The sequence below is a fragment of the Megascapheus bottae genome, chromosome 6 (genome assembly GCF_031878675.1).
Source record: "Megascapheus bottae isolate mThoBot1 chromosome 6, mThoBot2.hap1, whole genome shotgun sequence".
Lineage (NCBI taxonomy): Eukaryota > Metazoa > Chordata > Mammalia > Rodentia > Geomyidae > Megascapheus > Megascapheus bottae.
In genome coordinates, this window is record NC_143514.1 from 60,839,943 (window position 1) to 60,855,678 (window position 15,736).

The following is a 15,736-nucleotide window of genomic DNA, read 5'->3' on the forward strand; positions in this document are numbered from 1 at the left end:
AACTCAGCCTGGGCGCTCTCCCTGAGCTCTTTAGCTCAAGGCTACCACTCTGCCTTTGAGCCAAGCCCCACTTCCCGTAGAGGTTAATTGAAGATAAGAGTCTCAGGTCCTTTTGTGCCTGGGCTGGCTTTGAACCTTGATCCTCAGATCTCAGCCTCCTGAATATCTAGGATTACAGGTGTGAACCACTGTGCCCAGCCTTTGCTGACACTTTAAAAAACAAACAAAAAAGAACAGTGAAGTGTGTGTGTGTGTGTGTGCCCCCCCATTCACATAGCTAGTACTCTATCATTTGAGCCATGCCTCCAGTCCAGTAAACTTTTCATAAAGTTATCCTAGTTGTTTTAATCACACAGACCTAATGTTGGATCCCTGAGCCACATGGGCACTGAGGCTCAGAGTCCCCATTGTATCCTGTCTGAGCAGTAGGCCTTGCTGCTTCAGCGGGTATTCCCAGCATGGACTTTGCATTTCAGTGAGAAGTGTCGTGCACCTGCCTGGTGTGACCGGGTACTCTGGAAAGGAAAGAACATTACTCAGCTGAGTTACCAGAGCCACATGGCCTTGAAGACCAGCGACCACAAACCTGTCAGCTCAGTATTTGACATTGGGGTAGGTGGGCAGCTAGTGCCTGGGGAAATTCTATAAGGAACTGGTTTTCATATCAGGGCAACTTTGTGTGTTTCTGGTCTCCTCCTCTATCCTTGACTATGTGGAAGTTGTTTTTATTTTTAACATAGTTTTAATTTAATAATTGTTTCAGTAGACTTATGTATGTTTCCATATAGCTAGTAATTCCTTTAGCTATATCTTTCTATAGTTTTTATTCATTGATAAGTGAGAGTGTCACTATTTTGTGTATAATATACCAAATGTTTTTCCTATTTATTTATTTATTTACTGGCAGTACTGGGTTTATTTCTGAGCACTTTACCTCTTCAGCCACTCCCTCAGCCTTTATGCTTTTAGTTAGTTATTTTTTTTTCTCAGATTAAATTTTACTCTTTTGCCCTGGCTAGTCTTGTGATCCTTCTTCCTATACATCTTCCACATGACTGGGATTTTTAGGCATGTGTCACTGTGCCTAGCTTTTTTTTTTTTTTGCCAGTCCCAAGGCTTGAACTCAGGACCTGAACTCTGTTCTTGGGCTTTCTCAAGGCTAGAGCTCTACCACTTGAGCCTCAGCACCAGTTCCAGCTTTTTCTATGTATGTGGTACTGAGGAATAGAACCCAGGCCTTCATGCATGCTAGGCAAGCACTCTACCACTAGGCCAAACTCCCAGCCCTGCTTTTTTTTTTTTTTTGTCTTTTCTATTTTGGTGCTGGGAATAGAACTCAGGATGTTTCACTTCCTAGGCAAGTACTTTGCCACTGAGCTATATCCCAGCCCTTGTTTGGTAAAAAATATAGCACCTATAATCCCAGGTACTCTGGAGGCTAACATCTGAGGATCACTGTTTAAAGCCAGACCAGGAAGGAAGGCCTAGAGACTCTTAACTCTTAAGTAACCACCAAAAAGCCGTAATTGGAGCTGTAGTGGTAGAGCACTAGCCTTGAGCAAAAAAGGTCACAAGCCTTGAGATGAAGCCCCAGGACCGGCACAAAAATAAACAAATAATTGGGGCAGGGCAGGGAAGGGAAATGGGGACCAAGACATGAGAAAGGGTATCAATGTATGTGAAGTAATGCACCTTCTGTCTGGTGAATATAATGTAACCCTTCTATTAATTACAATAAAAAATGTATGGAAAAAATAAGTAAAAGAGAGAGCTAACACTATATATACTATTCTGAGAGCATCTTTTTAAAATATGCATAGGAAATCTTTCCATGATAGTAAAGGTAAAGCTGCCTGTTTTGTTTTGCTTTTTGGTGCCAGTTCTGAACTTGAACTGGAGGCCTGGGCACTGTCCTTGAGTCCTTTTGCTTAAGATTAGTGCTCTAGCACTTGAACCACAGTTCCCCCTTCTGCTTCCTTGATGGTTAATTAGAGAGAAGAGTCTCATGAACTTTCCTTCTTGGGCTGACTTTGAACTACTATGATCCTCAGATCTCAGCCTTTTGAGTAGCTACAGTTATAGGCATGAGCCACCGGTACCCAGCTAACGTGGTGGGTTTTTTTTTTTTTGGGGGGGGTTGTTTGTTTGTTTTGCCAACCTAGTGAACAAAACAAAAGTATACTCATTTCATGCTACATTTTTATGACTGGTGTGATCAGCCATCTTTTCATTCATTATGTTTTTGTTTTTGTTTTTATTTTACCAGCAATGGGGCTTGAACTCAGGGCCTGAGCACTGTCCTTAGGCAGTGCTAGCCTTTTTTGCTCAAGGGTAGTACCCTGCACTTGAGCCACAGCACCACTTCTGGCTTTTTCTGTGTATGTGGTTACGGGTAATCGAACCCACGGCTTCGTGCATGCTAGGCAAGCATTCTACCACTAGGCCAGGCTCCCAGCCCTCATTATGTGTTTGTATTTGTTCATCACAGTGACCTCTATGCTGTTGTGTACCTGTTCTCAAGGATATGGATACTGGCCTCTCAGAACTAATGTGGGTGGTTTTGTTGTTTGTTGTTGGTCGTGGGGCTTGACCTTAGCCTGGCCGTTGTCCCTGAGCTCTTCAGTTCAAGCTAGTACTCTACCACTTTGAGTCACAGCACCACTTCCGGTTTTCTATTGGTTAATTGGAGATGAGTCTCACAGACTTCATGCCTAGCATTGGTTTTGAACCTTGATCTTCAGATCTCAGCCTTCCGAGTAGGTAGGATTACATGTGTGAGCCACCAGCGCCCAGTGCTTGTGGGTGTTTATAGTTAGAGAAAAGCCTTAGGAATTTTATAATGAAAGTTTTATATATATTGTTTATAACTCAAAATACTGATGAGAGAGCCTAAGAAAATCTTCCTGGCTGACAGTAAGACTTAGATTGAGAAATATTGAGAAACATGGAGAAATGTAGAAAAGCTTCTTGCTGCCAGCCTTTAGGTGACAGCAGACAGAATACGGTCATGTCCTGAACACCTTTTGCCAGGTCCTAAGAACCCTACAGAAGCAGTGGCCAACATGCTGTTATTCCCCTTTGTCTTTCTTACAATTGTCTTATCTGCCAGGACTTTAACACAGGATCTTGAACCCTTGATCGGCTTCCTTGATCATGGTTGGTATTTTTTTTTTGTGGGAGGGGGGTGGGTCATGGGGCTTGAACTCTGGACCTGGGCGTTGTCCCTGAGGTCTTCAGCTCAAGGCTTTCACCCTATCCTTAAGCCAGAGCCTCACTTCCCATTTTCTAGAGGTTAGAGGTAAGAGTCTCAATGGACTTTAGTGCCCAGGCTGTCCTCAGAGCTCAGCCTCCTGAGTAGCTAGGATTACAGGCATGAGCCACCTCGCCCGGCTCATGGTTAGCATTTTAACATTTGAGTCATGTCTCCACCCTGGTGTTTTGTGGGTTGATTAGAGATGGAGTCTTGAGGACTTTTCTGCCTTGGCTGGCATCACACCAAAATCCTCAAGGTCTCAGCCTACTGCATAGCTAGGATTATAGCCACCAGCCACTGGTGCCCAGCTAGTCCTTTCTGTATTGATGCCAACAGCTATTTTCCAGTGCCATGAATGCCCTGGGCATCAAGAATGAGAAAACAGATGTAAGCTTCCACACTGTTTTTGGTCCTTCCATTCCAGGTAAGGGTCGTAAATGAAGAACTCTATCGGAAGACTCTGGAGGAGATTGTTCGCTCCCTGGATAAAATGGAAAATGCCAATATTCCTTCTGTGACCCTCTCCAAGCGTGAGGTAAGATGGACATGTTAAGAATATTAGCATTGAGCACTTCTATTCCTACAGCTTACATCTCTGTATCTACTACGGTTGATTTCTGGTCTGTCTTGAGGAACTACTTCTAGATAGCATAGGAAGGATAATGCTGGCTGGGGAAAGAGAGCTTGTTGTGGCTTCTAAACTGGAAGATAATGTAAATATGCTCCTTGACTTTAGAACAACATGTCTGTATTTTTTTTTGTCAGTCCTGGGGCTTGAACTCTGGGACTGGGTGCTGTCCTTGAGCTCTTCAGCTCAAGGCTACTACCCTACCTCCTGAGCCACAGAGCCACTTCCCGTTTTTGTGTAGTTAACTGGACATAGGACTCTCATGGACTTTAGTGCCCTGGCTGACTTTGAATCATGATCTTCAGATCTCAGCCTCCTGAGTAGTTAGGATTACAGGCATGAGCCACCACGTCCGGCAGGTCTGTATTCTTGCAGTGGATTTGTCATCTAACTGATGCTTCCCTTGAGATTAAGAAGATTTGGGGGGTTATATAGATTACTGGTCTTTAGTGGTAATGGAACTCTCCTAGATAAATACCTACAACAGAGACATTTCAAAGAGACAGTCCTTGTTTTTCTTCCCTTGTGGGGTCTGTGGACAAGTAGTTGTATGAAAGTAGGAAGGCACTGGTTTTGCCTGATCTTTGCTTGTTCCCAGTTCTGTTTTCAGAATGTGAAGTACATGCAGTTACAAGTACAATCCTTCACAATTCATAATGGACAAGTACCCTGTCAGTTTGAATTTATCAACAAGCCTGAAGAAAAATCTTACTGTAAACAGTGGCTGAGTGCCAGCCCCAGCAAAGGATTCCTCCTGCCAGGCAAGTCCACTCTTCTTAGGTTCCTGGTTTCTAGTCTTGGGAATGCCTACTCTGTCTTGGTTCATTCTCTTAAAATAACTTTTGTTCTGAGCATTTTGTTCTTTGCCTGAAACTTAAAGAAGCAACCAACCTTATAGCTGAACACATTCATAAATAAAATATATAATGATAAGGGACCTGTTTTCAGTTCAAAAACATTTTTAGTTACTTGTATGTCCATATTTTCAGAAGAAGATAAGACAAAGATTACTGTAAAACAGGTGGTGCTGTAAGGGAGCAATTTTCCCTATCTTAGTATAATCAACCCCAATGTTTTGTTCTTGTGGAGAGAGATCATTTAGTAATACCAGATATCCTCTGGCTTCCCCTTTAGACTATATGAAGTGTGTTGAGGCAAATATTTGTGAATGGTTCTCAGGTGAAGATCCACTGTCTCAGAATCTCCATCTTAACTGATTTAGGAAACCAATTTTGAACCAGGCCTTCTTATTGACTTACTACTTACAGCTTCAGCTATGCTATTTACTACTTGAATCAATCTCTCTATGTCTCTTTGTCTGTCTGTCTTCTGTCTGTTTCTCCCCTTCTTCCCCCTTTTGGTGATACTGAGGATTAAACTTATAGCTTTACATTTTTCCCTCCCTCCCTCCTTCTCTCTCTTTCCTTTTTTTTTTTTTGCCAGTCCTGGGACTTGAACTCAGGGTCTAAGCACTGTCCCTTGAGCTTCGTTTACTCTAGGCTAGCACTCTACCACTTGAGTCACAGTGCCATTTCCGGCTTTTTCAGTTTATGTGGTACTTAGGAATCAAAATCAGGACTGGGTTTGTGCTAGGCAATCACTCTACCATTAAGCAACATTCTCAGCCCCATAGCTTGAGCCAGGCCTTGGATTTTTTTTTTTTAGTATTTGTTTATCCAAAATTTTTTGCTTGTTGTCTACATTTTCTTAGTTGGACTGTGGATTTCTTGCAACTAGTGAGTGCTGAGCACCTAGATACTTGTTGGCTAGTTTAGACTTTGTTTTCTTTTCCTAACTTTTTTTTCTCTTCTTCTGTAGATGCTGACATTGAGATTGAATTGGAGCTCTTTGTAAATAAGACCACGGCCACAAAACTCAACTCAGGTGAAGACAAAATTGAGGACATTCTGGTTTTGCACTTGATCAGGGGAAAGGATTACTTTTTGTCCGTGTCTGGGAACTACCTGCCCAGCTGTTTTGGATCTCCCATTCATACACTGTGCTTCATGAGAGAGCCAATATTAGACCTACCACCTGAAACTGTTAGTGAGCTGGTAAGTTTCATACTACAAGGAAACACCTACTACTATGTAGCAACCCAGCCAGTTAAACAAGATATTCCTATCTATATCTGCTTCCCACATACTTAAGAATTCTTCAGTCTTGTAGAGCTTGCTTAGTGTTTCGATTATATACTGCTAGGTAAAAAGCACTCCTAAATTAAAACTATAGTGAGTTGTTTTTCATGACAGTTTGTTTCTTCTGCTTGTTTTACATAGGCTTACTTGGTTGTTCGTTTTGTTTTACTGCTGCTACCAGGGCTTACAGGGCCTTGCATTCTCAGTGGGCTTTTTCAGTTGCAGCTGGCACTCTACCACTTGAGCCATAGCTTCAGTACAGCATTTTTGCTAGTTAATTAGAGATTGTCTCTTGGACTTTTCTCCCTCAGCTGGGGTTGAATCTTGATCTGCACATCTTAGCTTCCTGAGGAGCTAGGATTGAGCTACTAGTGTCAGCAATTTGGTCTTCTTTCTTTTTTGTTGTTGGTATCAGTATTTGAATTCAGGGTCTTGCACTTACTCAGCTTGCCTGCTATGTTGTTGCTCTACAATTTAAACCATGTTTCCACCCCAACTTACTTGTGTATTGTAATTAGGTGGCAACTGTAGTGGCTGAAGAGTTGAACATGGCCTACCTCATGATTCTGTGTTGGCTGCTTTCTGGGACTCTTCTCTGCTTGTGACTCTTGTCTTTCAAGATGTCAGTTTGGATTTTTATAGTGACTGAGAGCAGAAGCTAAGTGCTTTTGTGGCATAGGTTCCAAAATTCCCATGTCACTACTTCTGCAATATTGTATGGGTCAGAGAGGGTGATTGAAGCGAAGCCTATGTTTGCAGGGAGGGAAACAATACTTCTGTAAGGGAAGAGATGTGTGCTGTGACTGTTTTTCAATTTTTCACACCCACTGTGTGTCATAGTCTATTTGGCTGTTGTAACAGAATACCATAGACTGTGGTTTATGAACAACAGAAACTTACTACTTTCAGTTCTAGAAGCTGAAAAATTTAACACATTTGGTGAGGACCCACTTTCCTGGATCATACATGGCTCTCTTCTGTGTCCTCACATGGCAGGAGCCATGTCTCTTATCTCTTATAAGAGCATTAATTCCATTCATGGGTATACAGCTCTCATGAACTAACCACCTTGGTGATTGGGTTTCAACATAGTATTTTTTTTATATTTTATTTTTTTTATTGTAATTAGTAAAAGGGTTACATGATATTTGCCAGATAGAAGGTGCATTAATTCACATACATTGTCAACATAGTATTTTGAGGGTGAGCAGCTCATCTATAGAAACAGGTATGAATCGTAAAATAATGGAAGTTTACTGGGGTATAGTGTTATTTGTTCTTAAAAAACCATCTCTGTAGCTGTACGCTGGTGGCTCACACTTATAATCCCAGCTACTCAGGAGGCTGAGATCTAAGGATCACAGTTCAGAGCCAGCCCGGGCACAAAAGACCCTGTGACTCTTTATCTCCAAATAACCACCAGAAAACCGGAAATGGTGCTGTGGCTCAAGTGGTAGAGCACTAGCTTTAAGCTAAAGAGCTCAAAGACAACACCTAGGCAAAGAGTGCAAGCTCCATAACCGACCCCCCCCCCAAAAAAAGTCTTTGTTACCCTAAACTACTATTGCTTCAATCTAAAAAAGGTTCCTATGGAGACAATTCAAATACCTCAGGCACTAGTTTGGGGCAGATTTAGTTATTTGTTACGTTTTTTCCCCCAATGCACCTTTTCATTTAGAGATTCTTGAATTCTTCTATTATGTAGATGAAAATAGTGGCCCAATCAAGAGAGTGGTTTGTCCCAAATCACATGATTTGGACCTCAGACTCAGATTTTTGGAATCTTGAGTATTTTTTTTTCCTTTCTAGTACATGCCCAATTCCTTGGTTCTAATAGGGGAATTCTAGAGCAGTGATACTTTATTTGTCAGTCATGGACTTCAACTCTGGGCCTGGGTGCTGTCTCTGAGCTCTTCAGCTCAAGGCTACTGCCCTACTTCTTTAGCCACAGTGCCACTTATGGTTTTCTGGCAGTTAATTGGAGATAAGAGTCTCAAAGACTTTAGTGCCTGGGTTAGCTTTGAACTGCATTCCTGAGATCTCAGCCTCCTGAGGAACTAGGATTACAGGCATGAGCCACTGCGCCTGCCATGGTATTTTTATTTTTACCCCTAAGTACATGATTCATATTTGATCCTATTCTTTGAAACTGTTTGCTGAAAATCATATGTTGTCCCACTTTATTTTTGTTTTTCCTCAAAGCTAGCACTATACCACTTGAGTCACAGTGCCACTTCCAGCTTTTTGGAGGTTAAAGATGAGAGTCTTATAGATGTCCCTGCCTAGCCTGGTTTTAAGCTATGATTCTTAGATCTCAGCCTCTTGAGTAGCTAGGATTAGATGTGATTCACCAGTGATTAGCCTGACTTCATTGTTGTCTCTGGAATATTTGATTAGGGGCAATACTTCCCTTCTTCCATGGGTTTACAATTCCCATATCACTCATTCTCCTGGTCCCAGCCTACTAGTTCTACTGATAGGCCACTTTGTCCTGATGTTTCATCCTCAGACTCTGATGCCAATACAGACAGATAATACGAGCCAGCTGCAGAGCTCCATGGAAATCCCCAAAGAACTCTGGATGATGGTTGATTACCTCTACCGAAATGCTATCCAGCAGGTAGGTTATGTTTAAGCAGTTAGACCCGATTGAGGCCACACTGCTTTGAGAGAGACCATCAGCCCCAAGAATCTTTCATATTGAAAGCCTTTACCCCCAGAAAGATGTGGAAAGCTGTTCTTCCTCCAGCTGTTCCTCCTCTAGGGGTCCTGTGCTATGTTTTGTATCACCTTCAGACCTGCTGTTACATGTAGTACTTGATTTTGATTGTTCTCAAGGGAAAGTAGCCCTGAATAGGACAGCATGCACAGCATGTTCCTCCTCCAGGTCTCTAGGGTCCCCCAGTCAGAAAGCCATCTGGAAATCTCCTGGGATGTCATCCTGCTATCCTTTGCAGGCTTTCTCACCAGTTTCTGGGAATGGGAGGAGCTAATTTGTTGAGGCAGAAGCAGAGACAGAGGACCAGATGGAACCCATGAATCTGGAGGCTTGACTTCTAAACTGATTTGGGCAAGCTTCATGGAGTCAGTTGGTCAATTGACTAACTTGTTTGTAGGTTCCCTGGAAATCTTTATAGAGTATGATACCATGGCAACAGACTCCCCTCCTTTCTCCTGCCAGCCCTCATAAATGTTAGACTAGTACTGTCCATCAAGCTACACCCCTAGCTCCCAGCCCAACAACATATGTTCTTATGATGTTCTGACTTCACTCACCACATACACATTATTAGTGCTGTAATATGCCAAGCTGTGTTCTAAGTGTTTATTACCATATTGCCCCATTTAATTCTCAAATTACGTTTTGGATGAAGAAACCAATTCCAAGAAAGGCAAATAACTTTGTCAAGGATCCCCAGTTGATAAATGGGTAGAGGTGGGAACCTGACTTAAGAGGTCACACATTTTTCTTATTATTTTTTGCAGTGCTGGGGATCCAACCCAGTGCCTCATACCTGCTAGGCAAGTGAGCTACATCCCCTGCTCCCAGAATTCATATTTTTAAGTACTATGCTCTTCTGCCCTCTCTATAGAGCTCCTTACAAATGTAAATTGTGATCAATACATATATGTGTTGTTATTAATAGTTTTATCTGAAGTCATTTTATAAAACAAGTGGATATAAAATATCCTAAAACTAGTGAAAATAGCAAAAAAGTTCAGGGATAGCACCCAGGCTTTGAGTTCAAGCCCCAGAACCAGGATACACACACACACACACACACACACACACACACACACACACACACACACACACACACACACACACACACGTGGAAAAGAGCCAAAAAGGAATCTCAGAGCGTTTTTTTTTTTTTTTTTTTTTGCCAGTCCTGGGGCTTGAACTCAGGGCTTGGGTGCTGTCCTTGAGCTTTCTCAAGGCTAGTGCTCTACCACTGCTTCCAGCTTTTTTTGTTTTGTAAATATGGACTTTCTTGCCTAGGCTGGCTTTGAACCACAACCCTCAGATCTTGGCCTCTGAGTGGCTAAGATTATAAGCATGAGTCACTAGTCCCAGCTTTTTTTTTTTTTTTTTTAATGCTGAGATTCATTTATACTGCATATGTATAGATGTTGCTTTTTTTTTTTTTTTTGCCACTCCTGGGCCTTGAATTCATGGCCTGAGCACTGTCCTTGGGGTTTCTCAAGCTAGAGGGCCTCAGCACTACTTCTGGCTTTTTCTATGTATGTGGTATCGAGGATTCAAACCTGGGTCTTTGTGTATGTAGGCAAATACTCTACCATTAGGCCAAACTCCTGGCCCTTTGTTTTGTTTTTAAGTATAGTACTAGGGTTTAAACTCAAGGGAATATGCTTGTTAGGTAGGCATTCTATCACTTCACTGTCTGTCATACATTGTACATACATTCATATTTCTCTCTCTCTCTCTCTCTCTCTCTCTTTTTCTCATCAGTCATGGGGCTTGAACTCTGGACCTGTGCACTGTCCCTGAGCTCTTCAGCTCAAGGCTACTGCCCTACCCCTTCAGCCACAGTTTCACTTCAATTTTCTGGTGGTTAAGTCTCACAGACTTTAGTGTGCAGGCTGGCTTTGAACAATGATCCTCAGATCTCAGCCTCCTGAGTAGCTAGGATTACAGGCATGAGCCACTGTGCCTGGCTTCATTTGGTTTTGTTTTGTTTTCTGTTGAATCTCTCAGCACTACAGGAAACATACAGTTGCTTCTCATTTTTCTCTTACGTTGAATTTTGTCTTGTGTGTGCCCTACCTATAGTTATATAATAGATGCTTAATGGTCTATTATAAAAGCATGTCTGGGAAGGGCTACAAGATGGATTAACCTCATCAGCCTCAGTCACATTGTCTTCTAGGATGATTCAAATGTCTCACTACTGCAACATTTTTTGCACCATGATGATATTGCTAAATGGGAAACTATTGCCAATTTTCTGAGAAAATAATTGTGACTTTCCCCTTTTGCAGGAAGATCTGTTTCAGCAGCCAGGCCTGAGATCGGAATTTGAACATATCAGGGACTGTTTGGATAAAGGAACAATTGATAATCTTTGTATCCTTAAGGTGTGCATGCATTTGTGCGCGCGCATGCGCGCGCGCGCGTGTGTGTGTAAAGGAAAGAAATTTTTTTTCAAAATGCAGAGTCTCATATGGTGTCCTCAGCTAACATCTTTTCCTTAAAGTTTGCACAGAGAAAACTTGGCAGTTTTAAGCAGCCCATATAGTAAGAACTTAGGAGGGTCTGGCTCAGCTGACAAACAGCATGGTCCCTTTGAGATACTGGGCTGGCATCCCAGCTCCATGCAGAGGGCCTGACTGAACAAGGCAGCACTTCTGGCATGTGCTTGCCCTTAGGCCTTCTAACCAAGGGCATCATCATCATCATCATTTGTTCCTTAACAATGGGCCAAAAGCTGCTAGCAACCATTCCGTAGCTGAAGCCTTGCTGCTTTTCCTGGAGAGTCTGCCAGAACCTGTCATCTGTTTCAGCGCCTACCATAATTGTTTGGAGTGTTCTGGCAATTATGCAGCGAGTAAGCAGGTGAGGGGAACCACTTAGCATCAGCATACACATGTTGCCAGCCCCAGGCAAATGAGGCCTGACAGTAAAGTGGGCACAGTCCCTCAAGTGCAGGTTTTAGAGCACCCTATCTTTCCTTCTCAAACCTGTTCTTCCTCTCATGTCCCTTTCCTTTTAATAACATCACCCTTAATTTCAGTGGCTCAACCCTGAAACCTGAGTCATTTCTGACTCCTCCCTCTCTTTATCGCCCATATGCTCAGTCCCATAATTTATCCTGTTTCTTCTGTTCTCATTCTCTTCACCTTGGTTCAGTGCCCTTTATTCAGACTCTCCTCGTGTGCGTGTGTGTGCGTGCGTTTGTGTGTGTGTGTGTACTGAGGTTTGAACTCAGGACCTTGCATTTGCTTGCCGAGAGCTCTACAATTGAGCCATGCTTCCAGCTGACTTTTTGCTGGTTACTTTGGACTTTTCCCCAGGCTGGCCTTAAATTTTGATCCTGAAGAGCTCAGCCTCCTGAATAGCTAGGATTTTAGGTGTTAGCCACTGTCACCTTCCTTACTCATTTATTTTGAATGTTACCATCATATTGTATATTCTGAAACTCTTATTGTCTGACAAATACACTTGAGGGGCTGGGAGTTTGGCCTAGTGGTAGAGTGCTTGCCTAGCATGCACGAAGACTCAGGTTCAATTCCTCCGTACCACATACATAGAAAAAGCTGGAAGTGGTGCTGTGGCTTAAGTGGTAGGGCTCTACCCTGGAGAAAGCCCAGAGACAGTGTCTAGGCCCTAAGTTCAAGCCCTTGACTAGCAAAAAAAATACTCTTGAATTTTCAGCAATACCCTTTATTTTGAATTAACTTTTTTTTTTTTGATTGTGGGGCTTGAACTCTGGACCTAGGCCCTAAGCAATTCAGCTCAAGACTACCGCTCTATCCCTGGAGCTACAATGCCACTTCCCATTTTCTATTTGTGAATTGGAGATACAAGTTTAGGACTTTAGTGCTGAGGCTGGCTTTGAATCATTATCCTCAGATCTCAGCCTCCTGAGTAGCTAGGATTACAGGTGTGAGTCATTGCGCCTGGCTTGAATTAACTTTTGTGTGTGTGGTGGTGTTGGGGCTTAAACTCAGTACTTGGCACTTTTACTAAGCTTTTCTGCTCAATGCTGTCACTGTATCATTTGAACCATACCTCCACTTCCAGCTTTTTGCTAGTTAATTAGGTATAAGAGTCTTTCTGGGCTGACTCTGAACCTTGATCCTTAGATTTCAGTCTCTTGAGTAGCTAGGATTACAGGTGTTAGCCACAGCATTGGCTCAATAAGTTTCTTAAATATTTAAGATTTCTCATGATTTTGCCTGGTGGTTCATTTATATAACAGGCACTGACAGAATAATATAAAACACTTGCCAATAATTTAAGTTCCAGGAACTTAGCCCACATCCATTGAGTGAAAATGCCTTTTGCAATGTATTTTGTTCAAGTTTCCCAATTAATCCTGATATGCAAATAGCTGTGCTATTCATTGATTTCTAGCATGAACAACCCTTCCTGGCTTATGACTGTTAAAAAGTAGATTTGTAATTTCTTACAGTGTACTCTTTTCTGCTTGTCCTGTTGCTTCCCTTCTCCTGATCTTTTTGTACTTTCTTTACCCAAAATTCTCTAGACTTAACCTCTACCAGTTCAATTTTGTCTTATAAGACCTAATAGACATTGGGTCTGACATCTATGTCCTAAATCTTATGAGAACAGTTAGTAGTCTGACCTTTATATTCACATGGTGTTGGACTCTTGCTTCTTTTTCAGAATGTGAGACGTAAAGTGGTTAAAATTTTCTGTGCAGTCTTACTCATAGATCATGTACTCAGGTCTTAGAATATAGCAGGCAACGTGGCAAATAATTGAACAAAAAAGGGCAAATCCCACCTCTTCCTCTTTTAGGTCATTTCTACTCTTCCCAGATTCCATAAAAAGGTCTTCAACTACTTGATGGCTTTTTTACAAGAATTGCTGAAAAATTCAGCAAAAAATCATTTGGATGAGAATATTCTAGGTAAGTAGTTAAGTGTTTAGATCAAGCATATGCAAACATATGGATTTATTCTGAGAAAGAAGGCTTAGCAGGGTCCCAGGTCATTGTAGCAGAGCTTAGTCTCCCAAGTGCCAGAATTACAGGTATGCATCATCACTTTCATCTCTGGGAAAGTTTAAACTCAGTTTGGATGGGGAATAGCTTAGTAGTGGAATGCTTGCCTGGCACATAACAAAATATAGGGGTGTGTGTGTGTGTGTGTGTGTGTGTAAGAAAGGAAAGAGAAGAGACACAGAGAAAAAGTGTCTTGCTATGTAGTTTCAGGAGACCTCAAACTCAACTATGTACTGTAGGCTGGCCTGGAATTTATAGTGTTGGGATTCTAGCATATACCACTCCCCTATTTTTAAAACCAGAAAATATTGCTAACATAAAAAATAAGTAGTGTTTTCTTCATTTCCACACACAGCTAGCATATTTGGCAGCTTACTGCTTCGAAACCCAACTGGTCATCCAAAGCTTGAAATGGCAGAGAAGAAAAAAGCTCAAGAGTTTATTCATCAGTTCCTCTACAACCCACTCTGATCCTCTTTCATCTCTTCTCCAGTTTCATTCAAGGCAGCCAGTTGCTAGCCCCACCTGTTTCAGCTTAAGAGATGTCTTAGGATGATACATGGCCTCCTGGAAGCAAGAACAGTGGCTGCCTCTTCTCAAGGCTCCACCTCCCTCTGCTAGTGCCTTGGGTTAGCACACCCCATGCTGAGTTGTGAAAACATGGGAGAAGTCCTCCTTGGTAAAACTGACATTTGATGTTCAACTTTAGTTATTTAACACAAATAGATGTCTATTCTTTTATTTAAATTTTTTTTTTACAGAACTGTACCTTTGCTTACTCAATCTGCCTCCAGGGCAGTCAGTGCCTTCCTATAGCCTGGGATAACCTCATGATCAGATATTTGGACAAACTTGGAAGTCCTGAGAGGAGAATGAGTTGGACAGCAAGAATGCTCCTGGGTAAACAACCCCCAGCTACCACAGATGCTTCCACTGTTCCATGTGTATATAGGAACTCTTACCCCCTTCCTACTCAGAGGTGGTTAGGTAACTCAGAGGCTGGCCACTCAGCCTATGAGCCATATGGTGCCTTAGATACGAAAACATGGGAGGGAACTGGGTTCTGGTGAGTCAGATGGGATTGTCTGGGCCTGTAGATACTCCCATCTCTTTATGTATCCCCTCTCTCATCGTGTAATATATTTTAATGAAAAATGTATTTTTAACAGTTGTTCCTGTGCGTGTTTTTTTTCTATCTTAGCTATTGACTTGTGGACCTTTGTCTTAATACTGAAACAGGAAAGCTGGTCAGGGCCCCAAAAGGTATATGCCTGGTGGCAATCTAGTGGATAATCAACATTATTCACATTTCCACGCAAGAGATGGTAAAATGGCCCTAATCCAGACTCTAGAAATTCTCACTCTTTTCCCCCCTCCCTGGTCCTGGGTCTTGAACTCAGGGCCTGGGCATTGTCCATGAACCTCTTTATGCTCAAGGATAGCTGTCTGCCACTTGGGCCACAGCAGGACTACCAGCTTTTTCTGAATTGTTTATTGGAGACAAGAGTCTTATGGACTTTCCTGCCTGGGCTACCTCATCTCAGCACTCATTTTACACTTGTGTGTGTGTGTTGGGTGTGGGGCTTGAACTTAGGGTCTGGGAGCTGTCAGTGACCTTTTCCTCAAGGCTAGCTCGCTACCATTGAGCAACAGCCCCACTTTTGGACTTCCCAGTCCATCCTGTAATACAGCTAGGATGAGCTACCACAGCGCTTGGTCCCACTCTATGGGGAGTATTCCAGAAAAGTAGCTGAAGGAGAGAACAGGAAGTGGCTTTGGGGAGGGTTCAATGGCTACATTTCACAGGCATATAGAAAAGACCGGGACATGCTAAGAGGGGTGGACAGAATCGTACCCGGAGCAGCGGGGCCACTCCTCGGCGTGGGGAGTGGAGGCTGGGCGCAGGCTCGAGCCCGCGGTGGGGGTGAGCGGCCAGTAGGTGGCGCTCACTGAGACCTCAGGGGAGAAAAGTTGAGACAACCGGAGTGGGCGCGAGTGAGAGGAG

The 15,736-nt window shown here is 42.7% G+C and overlaps 1 protein-coding gene across 3 annotated transcripts in view; it reads left to right on the forward strand.

Moving 5' to 3' along the window:
• The window catches only part of Inpp5b (inositol polyphosphate-5-phosphatase B), a 64,096-nt gene extending 49,199 nt beyond the window's left edge, over nucleotides 1–14,897 (forward strand). For 2 of the 3 annotated variants that reach the window (XM_090335185.1, XM_090335182.1), the window contains 9 exons: nucleotides 477–612; nucleotides 3,678–3,788; nucleotides 4,480–4,642; nucleotides 5,700–5,935; nucleotides 8,529–8,639; nucleotides 11,024–11,108; nucleotides 11,470–11,597; nucleotides 13,527–13,638; nucleotides 14,087–14,284. In XM_090335185.1, the coding sequence (XP_090191311.1) occupies nucleotides 477–612; nucleotides 3,678–3,788; nucleotides 4,480–4,642; nucleotides 5,700–5,935; nucleotides 8,529–8,639; nucleotides 11,024–11,108; nucleotides 11,470–11,597; nucleotides 13,527–13,638; nucleotides 14,087–14,202 (1,198 nt within the window). In that variant the 3' untranslated portion in view covers nucleotides 14,203–14,284. Of the gene's footprint in view, nucleotides 1–476; nucleotides 613–3,677; nucleotides 3,789–4,479; nucleotides 4,643–5,699; nucleotides 5,936–8,528; nucleotides 8,640–11,023; nucleotides 11,109–11,469; nucleotides 11,598–13,526; nucleotides 13,639–14,086 lie in introns of all 3 variants that reach the window. The other variant, XM_090335184.1, reaches the window with a different exon arrangement.
• The last annotated feature ends 839 nt before the right edge of the window (nucleotides 14,898–15,736 follow it).